Below are 16,909 nucleotides of genomic sequence, written 5' to 3'. Positions count from 1 at the left end.
GAAAAATTCGCTTCATGACGAGACAAGTATAAATGCCATTCACCCAAACTGAAAACTTCGCTGCCGTCTGCTCGCGATTAGCTATTCTCTTCTCCTCCCCTTGTTGCATCCTAGTTCTTCGGTTGTTTCTAGTTTTCTGTTTATGTTGTGTTTTGGTCTTCTTCATAAGTAGTCTTGTTCAAAATTAAAAATACTCAAACTTCTTTTTGTTGTATTCGAATGAACTAATAAAAAGCTGTTTAACAGCTGTGTTGTCAAATCGAGTTTTTTTCCAAAGTCAGTGTGGCGCCTGCGCAAAACTAATGCGCATAAGAAACGGCGTCTGCTATCAAAACCTGAGATCAACGCATCGACGCAAAAAGTGTCCTTTTGTAAGTTTGGAACAACAAATCAAGGTCAGAACAGCTATATAATCGCTATTGTGTTTTCAGCGTAGCTATAGGGTCCGATATTTAGACTCGAACAAGTATAATGCGACTCGTCTTCGACTCGTCGGCATTATACTTGTCTCGTCTAAATATCGGACCCTATTGCTACGCTGAAAACACAATAGTTGTTAATCTTTTTTTCTTTTTTTGTGTGTTGCGTTTGGGGTTATTCGGGTGTGTGTGTGTGGGAGGGGGTTTGTTTGTTTGTTCGTTTGCTTAACGCCCAGTCCACCACAAAGGGTGATATCAAGGCGGTGCTGCTTTGACATTTAACGTGCGCCACACACAAGACAGAAGTCGCAGCTCAGGCTTCATGTCTCACCCAGTCACATTATTCTGACACCGGACCAACCAGTCCTAGCACTAACCCCATAATGCCAGACGCCAGGCGGAGCAGCCACTAGATTTCCAATTTCAAGTTAAAGTCTTAGGTATGACCCGGCCGGGGTTCGAACCCACGACCTCCCGCTTACTGGGCGGACGCCTAACCACTAGGCCACCGTGTGGGAGGGCGGGGGGTGGGGGGGGGGGTCGTTACTTGCGCAACATACCCATATGCTTAGGCCACAAAAAAATGTGTCTGTTTCTGGTCACCCGACCGACCCTAAATTTCGGCGCCGACCCTAAACTTTTTTTTCCAAACTTGGTGGTAAAGGACAGGGTGAGAAAATGAACAACAAAAACGTGTGAAAACGAAAGTCCGCTGACGATTTGTAAATGTGTTGAGTGTCTTGTCTCTATGTATAGTGAATCCAGTCTCTTTGCGCGATTTTTAAAGTTAGTTTTATTGGTCTACATTTGGGGTAAAAAAAAAAAAAAATTAAAAAAAATCCCTACCTACCGACCCAATTTTTTTTTTAGCCATGTTACCAGAAACAGACAATTTTTTTTTGGGGGGGGGCCTTAGCGTAATTTTCAGTCAGGTTGCGAGTCATATATACTAAAATCCTAAAAGTACATCTTCTTATATTTAGTCAAGTTTTGACTAAATATTTTAACATCGAGGGGGAATCGAAACGAGGGTCGTGGTGTATGTGCGTGTGTCTGTGTGTCTGTGTGTGTGTGTGTGTGTGTAGAGCGATCCGGACTAAACTACTGGACCGATCTTTATGAAATTTGACATGAGAGTTCCTGGGTATGAAATCCCCGAACTTTTTTTCATTTTTTTGATAAATGTCTTTGATGACGTCATATCCGGCTTTTCGTGAAAGTTGAGGCGGCACTGTCACGCCCTCATTTTTCAACCAAATTGGTTGAAATTTTGGTCAAGTAATCTTCGACGAAGCCCCGACTTCGGTATTGCATTTCAGCTTGGTGGCTTAAAAATTAATTAATGACTTTGGTCATTAAAAATCTGAAAATTGTAAAAAAAAAAAAAAATTTATAAAACGATCCAAATTTACGTTTATCTTATTCTCCATCATTTGCTGATTCCAAAAACATATAAATATGTTATATTCGGATTAAAAACAAGCTCTGAAAATTAAATATATAAAAATTATTATCAAAATTAAATTGTCCAAATCAATTTAAAAACACTTTCATCTTATTCCTTGTCGGTTCCTGATTCCAAAAACATATAGATATGATATGTTTGGATTAAAAACACGCTCAGAAAGTTAAAACGAAGAGAGGTACAGAAAAGCGTGCTATCCTTCTTAGCGCAACTACTACCCCGCACTTCTTGTCAATTTCACTGCCTTTGCCATGAGCGGTGGACTGACGATGCTACGAGTATACGGTCTTGCTGAAAAATGGCATTGCGTTCAGTTTTATTCTGTGAGTTCGACAGCTACTTGACTAAATATTGTATTTTCGCTTTACGCGACTTGTTACATTTAGTCAAGTTTTGACTAAATGTTTTAACATAGAGGGGGAATGGAGACGAGGGTCGTGGTGTGTGTGTGTGTGTGTGTGTGTGTGTGTGTGTGTGTGTGTGTGTGTGTGTGTGTGTGTGTGTGTGTGTGTGTGTGTGTGTGTGTGTGTGTGTGTGTGTCTGTGTGTGTGTCTGTGCGTGTGTGTGTGTAGAGCGATTCAGAGTAAACTACTGGACCGATCTATATGAAATTTTACATGAGAGTTCCTGGGTATGATATCCCCAGAATTGTTTTTCATTTTTTCGATAAATGTCTTTTATGACGTCACATCCGGCTTTTTGTAAAAGTTGAAGGGGCACTGTCACACCCTCAATTTTCAATAAAATTGATTGAAATTTTGGCCAAGCAACCTTCGACGAAGGTCGGACTTCGGTATTGCATTTCAGCATGGAGGCTTACAAATTAATTAATCAATTAAAAATCTGAAAATTGTAATTAAAAGTATTTTTTCATAAACCGATCCAAAATTACTTTTATTTTATTCTTCATCATGTTCTGATTCCAAAAACATATAAATATGTTATATTCGGATTAAAAACAAGCTCTGAAAATTAAAAATATAAAAATTATGATTAAAATTAAATTTCCGAAATCGTTTTAAAAACTATTTCTTCTTAATCCTTGTCGGTTCCTGATTCCAAAAACATATAGATATGATATGTTTGGATTAAAAACACGCTCAGAAAGTTAAAAAGAAGAGAGGTACAGTAAAGCGTGCTATGAAGCACAGCGCAACAGCTACCGCGCCAAACAGGCTCGTCACTTTCACTGCCTTTTGCTCCAGCGGCGGACTACGTTCAGTTTCATTCTGTGAGTTCCACAGCTTGACTAAATGTAGTAATTTCGCCTTACGCGACTTGTTTTTTTAATCAAGTGTCATATATATATGTTACAGTAAATTCTCGAAACTAGGAAATTTGCAAAATCCCTGAACATTTCAGCCGTGATAGAACAGTCAGCATCAGGCGGGCAAGGCTTTGTGAAGTGCTACAAAGCACAAGTAATGTGCAACTCAAGATGTCACAGCAGCCAATCCTGCACCAATAAATAAGACGCACCATGAAGACATTTTTAAGCGTCTTTTCATTGCCATATGTCCTGGTTTAAACACGGTTTTATTCAATTAAACATGAGACAATAATAAAACGAGAAATAATAGGGACACGAACTCAAGCGAATGCTTATATTACGTGCCATATGTCTGTGCTGTACATGCCCTGTGTGTTTTGTTTTTATCCTGTGTCATAATGGTATGTTAATATTTTCAAGCAAGAATGACAGTATAAGAGACATACAGAGAAAAGGAGAGAGAGAGAGATGAGTGTCATAATGTACCTTGTAATGTACTCCTTTAGATTTTATGTTAACAATTCTATAAAACATGACAGTATAGGAGAGACATGTGAGTGTCACAATGTACCTTTTAATGTACTCGTTTAGATTTTGTTAACAATTTTTTGAAAAAAATACAGGTTAAGAGAGAGAGAGATGAGTGTCATAATGTACCTTTTAATGTACTCGTTCAGATTTTATGTTCAACATTTTTAGGAAACATGACAGTATAAGAGAGAGAGAGAGAGAGAAGAGAGAGAGAGAAATATGAGTATTTAACTTGCATTAATATAAGGAAACCAGAATCATTAAATGGTTCACAAGCAACCAACAAAGCACTTGTTTCTCTTCAAATGTGTTTCAGTAAATTTGCGAATTTCCTGCCCCTTGAAATCAGGAAATTCGCAAATTTCCTAGAATTTTTCGGAAATTTGTGAAATCCCTGAGTAAAACAGGAAATTCACAAATTTACTGACATTTTCAGGGATTTCGCAAATTTCCTGGTTTTGAGAATTTATTGTAACATATATATACGAAGCAGTCTTATCGCCTTTCCAAGTTGATTAAAAGTAGGAGTGTTCTTCATATGAAGATGTCTTGTCTGTTTTCCTAGTTTATTACAAGTAGGTGTGTGTCAAGTATACGAAGAATTCTTCTCTGTTTTTCAAGTTGATTAGATGAAGGAAAGTGACTTATAAGAAAAATGCTTGTCATTTTCACAAGTTGTGTAGAAGTAGGAAAGTCACTTATATACGAAGGATTCGTGTCTATTTGTCAGGTTGATTAAAAGGAAATTGAAGGATTCTTGTTCATTTTTTTCAAGTTGATTAGAAGTAAAAGTGTAAGAGTGTAGGTGTGTCATTGACACGAAGACTTCTTGTCTGTTTGATTTTTTTAAAGAATGGCTCATTGTGTGTTTCAGAAGGAGTGAGTCTAGCACCACACACCATGGACCTCAACATCGCCAAAGGCGAGTGCCTCGTCATCTTCTTCCTTGTGTCAATCATCTGCGGCACGGTCCCCCTTTACCTCGTCAAGAAGTGCAACCTCAAGCTCCACGACTCCAAGAGGGGCAAGACTATCCTGTGTTACCTAAACTGCTTCGCTGGCGGCGTCTTTCTCGGCACCTGTCTCTTGAATCTGCTGGTTAAAGGGAAACAAGAGTTTGCGGAATACAGGGAAGCCGTGGATTTCCACTATCCCTTTCCTTTCTTCGAGGTTGGGATCGGAGTGGGCTTCTTCCTCGTGGCTATGATTGAAAAGCTTGCCTACCGCCTGCATGGTGGTGAAGGGGGAGAAGGAGGAGGAGGCAGGGGAGGCGAGACAGTTTTTGAAGTGGAGGTGAAATTTCCTGGGTCTGGTCCTTGTCGTCAAGATTCAAAGGATGTTGGAAGTCGAGAAGCAGCCTTTTGTAGTCTTGATGCAGAGAAAGTCGAAGGTCGAGAAATCATTCTTGGTGCAAGTATCGGTGATGGTGATGGTGATGGTGTTAGAAGTTCCAACAAACTTGAAAAGTCGCCTGGCAAATGTACCCACGTCGAAAAAGACCATGACAGATCAGAAATGAAAGTGGAGATCCACAGCACGGAAGAACCTGGGCAGAGGGCAGCAGCAACTGTTAAATCTGACTCTTCTGTCAGTAAGCTTATCACGCAACCGTCAGGAAACGGAAACGGAATAGACTCCCATGTCAACGTCTTAGAAGACGAAGAACACCCACAACCTGCTGACGAAAGAAAAAACAAGGAAAACAAAGACCGGCAGTGCTCTACAACTGAGCCTCTCCGCCCAAACGAGATCCTCAACGACATGAACAAGCCCAAAGAAACTGAAGCCGACAACGGGGACACTCTTCGTTCTTCTACGATCAAACAACCAGCCAACAACATGATTTGCTCCGAGTCTACTCAAAGCGTCAACGGAAAATCACCCACCAGTGATCACGGTCTTTCTGGTCCTAACCCTGACAGTGACGCCACAATGCACGTGCATCACGATGGTGAGGAAGAGCATGGGACTCTGCCCAACATGTCAACTGTTCGTGTGACGTTGTTGCTGCTGGCTATGTCGTTCCATACGATATTTGACGGGCTCGCCGTTGGTCTTCAGAAGCACACGCATGCCTTGTGGTCAGTGCTGACAGCTATCGTTATCCACAAGGCTATTGTGTCCACCTGCTTGGGTTAGTATTGACTGCTTGCTTGTGTTTATGCCCGACGATATTTCTTCCTCTCCTTCTGTTTTAAACCGTCTGTCTGTCTGTCTGTCTGTCTGTCTGTCTGTCTGTCTGTCTGTCTCTCTCTCTCTCTCTCTCTCTCTCTCTCTGTATGAGGGTCACCATGGGGGGGGGGGGGGTCTGTGCACGTGCACGTTGAGGCCAAAAGTGCCATGCACGGTGCAGATCGGTGCACGTTACGAAAAAGCTCCATGCACGGTGCACGCCGGACCTCTGTGCACGGTGCACGCTACGAGAATTCCCCCATTCCCATGCACGTTACGTCCAAAAAGCCCATTCCCGGTGCACGTGGTAAAGCATTACCCCCTCCTGTATGTATGTCTGTCTGCCTGTCTGTCTGCCAAGTATAGAACTGGCCACCCACGTGCAACACCAACACTGATCTTGAATTTAAATTCGTATTTACGCCTAGTAGTATGAAATGTTTCCATACCTCTTTATGCCTGCAGGTATAGAGCTGGCCTCAGTGATGCAGCATCGCCCTCTCCGCGCAGTGGTCTCCATGCTTCTCTTCGCCATCATGGCGCCCATCGGCGTCGGCATTGGCATGGGCGTCACTTCCGGTGGGGTGGATGTGCGCGCGCAGTTGCTGGCCGGAAGCGTTCTCCAGGCTATCGCCACAGGAGCTTTCCTCTACGTCACAAACATGGAGATTCTTGGACAATCTATGGCCAGTCACGACGGATCTGTGCTGAAGGTGCTGACTGCAGTTGCTGGATTTTGTGCAATGTCGGGGCTGAAAGTTTGGGAGGATGACTGATGGATGCAAGAGGATTGGTAGAGCCACAATACGAAGTAACAACTGATGGATGCAAGAGGATTGGTAGAGCCACAATACGAAGTAACAACTGATGGATGCAAGAGGATTGGTAGAGCCACAATACGAAGTAACAACTGATGGATGCAAGAGGATTGGTAGAGCCACAATACGAAGTAACAACTGATGGATGCAAGAGGATTGGTAGAGCCACAATACGAAGTGACAACTGATGGATGCAAGAGGATTGGTAGAGCCACAATACGAAGTAACAACTGATGGATGCAAGAGGATTGGTAGAGCCACAATACGAAGTGACAACTGATGGATGCAAGAGGATTGGTAGAGCCACAATACGAAGTAACAACTGATGGATGCAAGAGGATTGGTAGAGCCACAATACGAAGTAACAACTGATGGATGCAAGAGGATTGGTAGAGCCACAATACGAAGTGACAACTGATGGATGCAAGAGGATTGGTAGAGCCACAATACGAAGTAACAACTGATGGATGCAAGAGGATTGGTAGAGCCACAATACGAAGTAACAACTGATGGATGAATGCATGATGAACAGCGTTGGAAGATAACATCTGATGACTGATTCGAGAGAAGAAGACACACATTAACAAGGGATAGATTGTTTGGGAAAGGAGATGCAAAATCAAAACTGGTGGATGATTCAAGAGTGAATACGCAAATTAACAAATAATGGATCATTCGAGAACTAAGAAGCACGTTGACAAGTGATGGAAGGATCGAAAACGAAGATGGACAGTAAAATGTGATGGATGATTCTAGAACGAAAATGAACCATTAAAACTCATTCAGCACGTCCACCCTATGACATGACTATACACTCAGAACGCCTGAGCCGAAGCATATAAATAGCCTGCTGACAACCAAAATTGGGACATTTTGAAAAAAATATTGTATTTTGAAAAAAATATTGTAAAAAAAATAGTACATGTGGAGATTTACTTTTTGCACACAATTAAAGAAAGATCTTTCATTGTTTCAGAAATGTACTTTGTATTTGTCAAAAGGCTTGTTGTGTTTGTGTGGTATGCTATTGAAAATGTCAATAAATAGCCTGCTGACAACCAAAATTGGAAAATTTTGAAAAAAATATTGTATTTTGAAAAAAATATTGTAAAAAAACTAGTACATGTGGAGACTTACTTTTTGCACACAATTAAAGAAAGATCTTTCATTGTTTCAGAAATGTACTTTGTATTTGTCAAAAGGCTTGTTGTGTTTGTGTGGTATGCTATTGAAAATGTCAACAATTTAAATTAAAAAAAAGTCCAGAGGCACCACATAAATACTACAGACATGTTTGAAAATATGCACAAAATGTTGTTAGTGAATACTCAAAAAAGAATTTACTAACCTGAATGAGACAATGAGATGACTGGGTGATGACTATGATGAATATATCCATGTAGAAGAAAAGAAACACTTGCTGTCACAGTATTTACAGTGCCACACTTGGAAGCACAGCTCAACGCAAAACGCCACACCACATTCCAGGCACCAGAATCGAGTCCCATTGCGTTGGGTTTTATCCATAGAAGAAAAGAAACACTTGCTGTCACAGTATTTACAGTTTTTGTATAAATGACTTGTTTAGAACTCGGTTTATGCACGGAGAACATCCTTCTTTGTGTGCCACACTTCGAAGCACGGCTCAACACAAAGCGCCACAGCCATGTGGCCACAGAACATTCCCGGCACCAGAATCGCGTCCGTCCGCTTGCATTGGGTTTTGGCCAAAGTAGCATTGACACCTCGAGCTCTTGATTTGGCTAACTCATTCACCCTCACCACTCACTTATCCATCTATCACAACAACACTGTTTGATGCACACACAGTCACTGCCTTCCTTCTGCACGCCGCTTCGCTTCGAAACAACAACACTGACAACTCGCGACATTTTGGAATCCTCAAATATGAAACTAAGGCATGGGTTGGTGCCGTCAATGACCTGTAGTATCCAAACTAACCAATGAAATCAACTGTTCTGGGAGTTATTTGTCGCGTATGATAATGCAGCCGACCTCTGAACCTATCACGTGGGTTTTCGTATGGAAAATCCCCAGCGTGGTATTTTCCACTTCCAACGCTACTATTATGGCGGTGTGTGGCGAAGTGACTCACGCACCTTACGCACGGATTCTGGCGGCGTGCTGACAACGGCATTATCAGTCAACGCTTGTATTCGGGCGGCGCGTCGCGAAAAAGTCAACCGTTAACAACTAACGAAAGATTCGAGAAACAGAGGTGAGAGAAAACAAATAGATGGATGATTTGAGAAATGAAGGTTTAAATACAAAAGAATCGATTGAAGATTCGAGAAACAAAGATAAAACCAACAACTGATAAATGATTGAGGAACGGAGATACAAAATGAAAACTGTTGAAAAATGCCAAAACGAAGATGCAAAATACCCACTGGAGTGATGAATTGTATTTCTCTGATAAAAAAAAAACGCTCGCGCTGGACCCGAGTACTCTTCAGATTGGCTCGCTCCCCCAGTATGAAAGTTTTTGTCTTGTGCACGTTTAAGACCAAGTGATTGATCTGTGTGAATTACAGGCATTCCCTTTGCTATATAAATACATTGCATGCGAGCCGAGGATGTGCGTGGTGACTGGCCTTTCTCTTTTATTTGTAATTTGATCACAGTGTCTCTCTCCCTCACTCCCTCTCTCTCTTCCTCTCTATCTCTCTCTCTTACACACACACACACACACACACACACACACACACACACACACACACACACACACACACACGAGTACAGACTCATGCACGCGCACGCACACACCGTCACACACACACACACACACACACACACACACACACACACACACACACAGTAACACTAACACATGTGCACAAAATGAACACACACACACACCGCGCGAGAGAAAAAGACGTCAAAGACTTTTGACCGTGACGTAATCTTTTTATGACGCTATATTTCTCGTCAATGTGTGACGCGTTCGGCTGTTCTATGAGACTGCCTGGCTGGCTGTGGCTCCGCGAATTCCCCCCGCCGCCAAGTCGTTTTTTTGTGGTTTATTTCGCATTTAGGTCCCAGGTAACATTATGAAGTTTTAATACGATCAATCGAACCTATTATCAAGTTAGTGTATCAACTTTTGAACGAACTGCGCCCAGTAGTTTCCCAGCAATAAGCTGTTAAGTCGAGACACACACACAGACACACAATTAAAGTCTGCTGGACCCTTGTACTAGCGTACTCGGGGATAATTTTGCTTTACCAATGCCTAGTGTTCTTCTCTTTACATTTAGTCAAGTTTTGACTAAATGTTTTAACATAGAGGGGGAATCGAGACGAGGGTCGTGGTGTATGTGTGTGTGTGTGTGTGTGTCTGTCTGTGTGTGTGTAGAGCGATCTTTATGAAATTTGACATGAGAGTTCCTGGGAATGATATCCCCGAAAAAAAATTCTTTTTTTCGATAAATGTCTTTGATGACGTCATATCCGGCTTTTTGTAAAAGTTGAGGCGGCACTGTCACACCCTCATTTTTCAATCAAATTGATTGAAATTTTGGCCAAGCAATCTTCGACAAAGGCCGGACTTTGGTATTGCATTTCAGTATGGTGGCTTAAAAATGAATTAATGATTTTGGTCATTAAAAATCTGAAAATTGTAAAAAACAAAAAAAAACATTTATAAAACGATCCAAATTTACGTTCATCTTATTTTTTATCATGTTCTGATTCCAAAAACATATAAATATGTTATATTTGGATTACAAACAAGCTCTGAAAATTAAAAATATAAAAATTATAATCAAAATTAAATTTCCGAAATCGTTTCAAAAACTATTTCATCTTATTCCTTGTCGGTTCCTGATTCCAAAAACATATAGATATGATATGTTTGGATTAAAAACACGCTCAGAAAGTTAAAACGAAGAGAGGTACAGTAAAGCGTGCTATGAAGCACAGCGCAACCGCTACCGCGCCAAACAGGTTCGTCACTTTCACTGCCTTTTGCACTAGCGGCGGACTACGTTCAGTTTCATTCTGTGAGTTCCACAGCTTGACTAAATGTAGTAATTTCGCCTTACGCGACTTGTTACATTTAGTCAAGTTTTGACTAAATGTTATAACATAGAGGGGGAATCGAGATGAGGGTTGTGGTGTATGTATGTCAATGTGTGTTTGTGTGTGTGTGTGTATGTGTATGTGTGTGTGTGTGTGTGTGTGTGTGTGTGTGTCTGTCTGTCTGTCTGTCTGTCTGTCTGTCTGTCTGTCTGTGCGCGTGTGTGTGTAGAGCGATTCAGACTAAACTACGGGACCGATCTTTATGAAATTTTACATGAGAGTTCCTGGGAATGATATCCCCAGAAAAAAATTCTTTTTTTCGATAAATGTCTTTCATGACGTCATATCCGGCTTTTTGTAAAAGTTGAGGCGGCACTGTCACACCCTCATTTTTCAATCAAATTGATTGAAATTTTGGCCAAGCAATCTTCGATGAAGGCCGGACTTAGGTATTGCATTTCAGCTTGGTGGCTTAAACATTAATTAATCCCCCGAAATCGGCGTATGCTGCCTGAACGGCGGGGTAAAAACGGTCATACACGTACAATTCCACTCGTGCTAAAAACATGGGTGAACGTGGGAGTCTAAGCCCATGAACGAAGAAAAAGAAGAAGAAACATTAATTAATGACTTTGGTCATTAAAATTCTGGAAATTGTAAAAAAAAACCAATTGTTTTTAAAACGATCCAAATTTACGTTCATCTTATTCTTCATCATTTTCTGATTCCAAAAACATATAAATATGTTATATTCGGATTAAAAACAAGCTTTGAAAATTAAAAATATAAAAAATTAAAATAAAATTTCAGAAATCGATTTAAAAACAATTTCATCTTATTCCTTGTGGGTTCCTGATTCCAAAAACATATAGATGTGATATGTTTGGATTAAAAACACGCTCAAAAAGTTAAAAAGAATAGAGATAAAGAAAAGTGTGCTATCTTTCTCAGCGCAACTACTACCCCGTTCCTGTTTGTATGTTTTTTCTTCCGGCCATAAATGTACTTGATGACGTCATATCCGGCTTTAAAAAAAGTTGAGGCAGTAATGTGAGAACCTTGTTTTAAATCAAAATGATTGCAATTTTTGTCAAGCAATCTGTTGCCCGGCCATGGGATTGCATTTCAGCGTAGAAGCTTTAAAAACAATTGTTTAATTTGTTTATTACAACTCTCAAGATTCTAATTCACATGGAATTTTTGATAAGGCCAAAAAAAATAATAGGTGTGGTTACGGTAACATAGCCAAAAAAAATAGGGTAGGAAGGTAGGCAATCACTTTTTCTTTTTTTTACTTTTTTTTCTAATGTGTACAAATTAAACCTACTTGACAGGGAAATAAGTGTGTGACTCGGACGCTTTCGCTTTCATTGTGTTTTCTGCACTCGTTTACTTGTTTTTTGGGGTATTTTTGTGACAAATGTAATAAAAAGTTATAGGGTCGGCCCCCAAAAATAGGGTAGGTCAGGTTACCGTAACCACACCTATTTTTTTTTTAGGCCTAACACATTTAAATCTAATTCAATCGTATTCTTTATCATTCCTTGAATTAACAAATAAAAAGACGTGTCGTGTTTACCAGCACGACCCGGCTAGGTCTTTCGGTTTTGGCTAGCCGAGCCTTATTACTAGTTTCGGTGATGACTCATCCGTTGATTTTTGTTTCTCCATTTTGATTCCCTATGGTAAACACGCCTGAATGTATAACAGGCCTAGAATATGAATATTACAATCCGGCTTTGACTGGTTCATAACTATTCCGTTACATGGTTGTTATATTATGTAAAATGTGCGGGTGTGTGTGTGTGTGTGTGTGTGTGTGTGTGTGTGTCAGTGTGTACCTGTGGAACAGAGAAGTTCTCTGTTCCACAGAATGATACACACAGTGCGTGTGCATGTGCGTGTTGTCAACGGATACCATAAGGGGAATAATACGATCCTTGAGACGAAAGATGCTATCGCAAAACGGTACACAGTTACTTCCCTTTCTATATGTGGTACTCGGATCATGTGTGTCCTTGGCTGTCAGCGTCTGTGCCTTTGGCTTTTTGAAGAGCGTGTGAGTGTATATGTACGCAGGTGTTGCAAATACACTAATAACACAGTAAAGGGAATACTGAATTCAACCACACACACACACACACACACACACACACACACACACACACACACACACACGCCCACACACCCACATACACCAATGCGCGACCACTGCACAGGATGAGTTTTTTTCCAGAAAAGTAATGCATTACTCCATTTTTAATTATGTATATAAAAGACAGGTTTACAACATGTAGTACATTCATAAAATAGAAAAACTTTAACAAGTAAAATACATGCAGTATTGAAACGATTACCGATACATTCTGCAATATTCATAAAAGGACAATTTTCACAACTTGCACTCTGCAAACATGCGAAAGTTTCTGATAAATAAAACACTTACGAACAGTGGATAAAGAATATTGCTATTGTAGATACATAACTAACTTGAACACAATTCGTGTCAAAAAAAAGTAAGCACAAGTCTTTTAACAAAATTCACACATAAGTAATATTGAATCTATCTATCTATACATATAATAAAAGAGAGTGTCTGTCTCTGTGGGTGTGTGCGTATGTGTGTGTGTGTGTGTGTGTGTGTGTGTGTGTGTGTGTGTGTGTGTGTGTGTGTCTGTCTGTGGTCGCCATACCTCTGAGATGGCAAGAGGCAGGAACAAGATAGTGTGCACGTACACTCCCTAGGTGCCGCAGATGTGCACCTGGGTTTTAGTTTCTTGATTCATTGTTTCCTTTCTCAGATTATGGACCTCCCATTTATTGAATACAGCCTATATGGTGCAAGACCAGTTCAGTGCCTACTGTTCACCTGTAGCAAGCACATCATGCCAGTGATATTAGAGACTCGCTATTGCTCCTATGAGGGGAAGAAATGAAGAATGAAAAATTAACTGGACAGTTCCGGAAATTTCTAGAAGGTAAGGGAGATAACTGTTCACCTGTAGCAAGCACATCATGCCAGTGATATTAGAGACTTGCTATTGCTCCTATGAGGGGAAGAAATGAAGAATGAAAAATTAACTGGACAGTTCCGGAAATTTCTAGAAGGTAAGGGAGATAACTCTTTTTTGTCTGTGGTCGCCATACCTCTGAGATGGCAAGAGGCAGGAACAAGATAGTGTGCACGTACACTCCCTAGGTGCCGCAGATGTGCACCTGGGTTTTAGTTTCTTGATTCATTGTTTCCTTTCTCAGACTGATTATGGACCTCCCATTTATTGAATACAGCCTATATGGTGCAAGACCAGTTCAGTGCCTACTGTTCACCTGTAGCAAGCACATCATGCCAGGCATATTAGAGACTCGCTATTGCTCCTATGAGGGGAAGAAATGAAGAAAGAAAAATTAACTGGACAGTTCCGGAAATTTCTAGAAGGTAAGGGAGATAACTCTTTTTTTGTATCCAAACAAAGGAGGTAAAGCTAATGATAATGGGATAGCGAGCGTCTTAAATTGCTACAGGGCTCCGCTTACTCCCGGGCGAAGCCGGGCTTAACTGCTAGTGTATAATATTCCAAGAAAAAATTTTTCAACTGAAGTACTAAACACAAAGTATTCTTTGAAACAAACAAAAAGGACTAGAATGCTGTCAGTACACATGCACGTTTCACAAAACCATGGTTTTACAAAACTCGTTAAAGTAATCACAACTATCAAGTTCAACTACGGGAGTCACAACAAGGATTACTGACAACATTGTCTTTGGTTTTGCGCTTTCCCTAAAAGCTAAAGATGTACAATATGACCCCTCACAACAAATGTGAAAATATTGCAAAGCTTGCGGCAGAGAGGATTTTGATACTGACAGCCTATCTGTCTCTGTCTCTCTCTCTTATCTCTCTCTCTCTCTCTCTCTCTCTCTCTCTCTCTCACACTGTCTCTCTCTGTCTCACTCTGTCTCTTATCTCTCTCTCTCTCTCTCTCTCTCTCTCTCTCTCTCTCTCTCTCTCACACACACACACACACACACACACACACACACACACACACACACACACTTTCTCGGCTATCTACCGCGTTTACAATCACTGCAGAAAAGTACCAGCGACACAACACGAACACGAACCAAACAACAAGCAAACTGGATAAACATCGCACAACACTTCACTGAGGGTGATGTAAATAATATCAATACTGGTTGGTCAGTACTGGGTACAAAAAGCCCACGCAAGCTAACCGTGAGAACGGAACCATTGTATTTGAACAACCCGGATGCAAAGTGTTCCCATCCCCTACAACTTCCTGAAAAAACAACGAGTGTCTCGGAAACGGACAATAAAAGCAATTATTGTTGAATTGCTGGCGAATTTCCCTGATCCGTTTGCACCCTAGACAAAACAGTCAGACAAAACAAAACTTTTTTTCTGCCTACAGCGTTATTTCGTTAATGATCCTCCGCCCTCAAAAGTATTCGTCTCCAGCCCTCCCTTCTTTTATTCCCACATAAATAAAAAATAAATATAGTCCTATTTTACCCTGGATTATCTAACACCCTCCTCTCCTTCAATCCAACCAAAGAAAGCATATAAATAAAATCTAACGCCATCAAAAGAAAAGATAATTTTGACCGTTCACAGAACAGAGGCTTTCACAACTGTAACGTGAGTTGTACATATCAACCGTTCACTGAAAAATGCAGGTGCTTTCAATTTCAAAACTAAACTAAACTGGAAAAAAATCAGCCGTTTATTGATAAGTGCAGGTGCTTTCGCAACTGAACTGAACGAGGAAAATCAACCGTTCACTGGTAAATGCAAGTGCTTTCAAAACTGAACTGAGCGGTAAGAATAAACCGTTCACAGAAAAATGCAGGCGCTTTCACAATTTAACTGAACTGGAAAAACTATCCATTTATTGACAATAGCACGTGCTTTCACAACTGAACCGAGCTGCGAAAACTATCCGTTTACTGACAAATGCAGCAGCTTTATCGACAGAACTGAAGTGTGAAAATTAGCCGTTCACTGAAAACATAAATAAGTGAATATTTTCTTCTTAATTCGACAGTAACAACAAAAGTCAACGAAATAAAAAAATTATCAAAATACATTCTCAACCACGCAGCAGTCAGCCAAATTTTGTTTCTTACTTCATCATCTCGCACAGCACTGCGTTAGGCGAGGACAAGTTATCCCTAAATCTGTCCATTGCCTATACAGCACGTGCAGCTGACCAGGAAAGACAAGCAGCTATAATGCATTACAAGAAAACGCTGTATACATATGATTATTGCACAGTGCTCGGTGTCCATTTGCCATGCCAGTGACTAGATTACAAAAACAAAGACTCACAAAATAAATAAATGAATGTTAACATAACACAAAATTAAAGCATTAAAAAGCTCAATTGTGAGACGATGTTTGTGTCGCTTCGAGGTTGTTGGACGGGGGTGCGTGTGGGAGGGGGCGGGGGGGGGGCATATTTTTTGTATCTCCACACGCTGGTTTCAAGTGCCGGCGTACTCCTGAGAAACAAACTCAATCTGCGAATGTTGTATCTCATTATTCTGCTTGCTACGTAAAGTCCGTTTCGAAAATCAAGCAAGCTATAAAAAAAATATATAAAAAATAAAAAAATAGTAATAAATAAATAAAAATAAAATTTAAAAATACAAATTTTAAACAAGCTCAGCACACAGAATGCAAAGAACATGTCATCCACTCCAGCCAGTTTCAAGCGTTGGTACAGTCCCGAGGGAAAAAATCATTCACTTCTGTTTCAAGCAGTGAATGAATCCAGAAAAGAGGCCCTCAATTCATTATCGCTATTATTTTTTCTCCGCTTGTTGTACTGTCGAAGAGTCCCTATCAGTGAGAACATCAAGCAACAGGGCCGGACCAAATGAGTTTTTTGGGGGGAAAATCAGCGAAGTGGCGAAGCCACAAGCGCGCGCCTGCAAAGCAGGCGCGCGAACTAGGGGGGTCCGGGGGCATGCTCCCCCGGAAAATTGTTGAAAAACGGTTAAAATCTGTGCAATCTGGTGCATTCTGGGCCTTGTTTTGAGGGTTAAGAGCAGCATTGTTTTGGTGGGGGGGGGGGGGGGGGGGTACCTTTTTCTCATCGGATTTCACATTGAATAAAATTTGTTAGAGACACACACAAAATTTATTTAAAAAAAAAACACAAAAAAAAA

The 16,909-nt window shown here is 40.6% G+C and overlaps 1 protein-coding gene across 1 annotated transcript; it reads left to right on the top strand.

The window, feature by feature from the left end:
- Positions 1 to 4,579: 4,579 nt before the first annotated feature.
- Positions 4,580 to 7,429, top strand: LOC138955798 (uncharacterized). Its single transcript, XM_070327328.1, has 2 exons — positions 4,580 to 5,819; positions 6,323 to 7,429. Exons 1-2 carry the CDS (start codon positions 4,586 to 4,588, stop codon positions 6,631 to 6,633), a joined length of 1,545 nt encoding a protein of 514 aa, XP_070183429.1. The 5' UTR covers positions 4,580 to 4,585; the 3' UTR covers positions 6,634 to 7,429.
- Positions 7,430 to 16,909: the final 9,480 nt, after the last annotated feature.

This window comes from Littorina saxatilis, unplaced genomic scaffold (genome assembly GCF_037325665.1).
Source record: "Littorina saxatilis isolate snail1 unplaced genomic scaffold, US_GU_Lsax_2.0 scaffold_1567, whole genome shotgun sequence".
NCBI lineage: Eukaryota > Metazoa > Mollusca > Gastropoda > Littorinimorpha > Littorinidae > Littorina > Littorina saxatilis.
This window is presented reverse-complemented; position numbering and strand designations above follow the sequence as displayed.

Bases quoted from the DNA above. Each gene is read 5' to 3' on its own strand.
- LOC138955798 (XM_070327328.1), top strand. From the start codon at position 4,586: ATGGACCTCAACATCGCCAAAGGCGAGTGCCTCGTCATCTTCTTCCTT. The intron at 5,820-6,322 runs GTTAGTATTGAC...TTATGCCTGCAG, and splicing joins TATTGTGTCCACCTGCTTGG to GTATAGAGCTGGCCTCAGTG.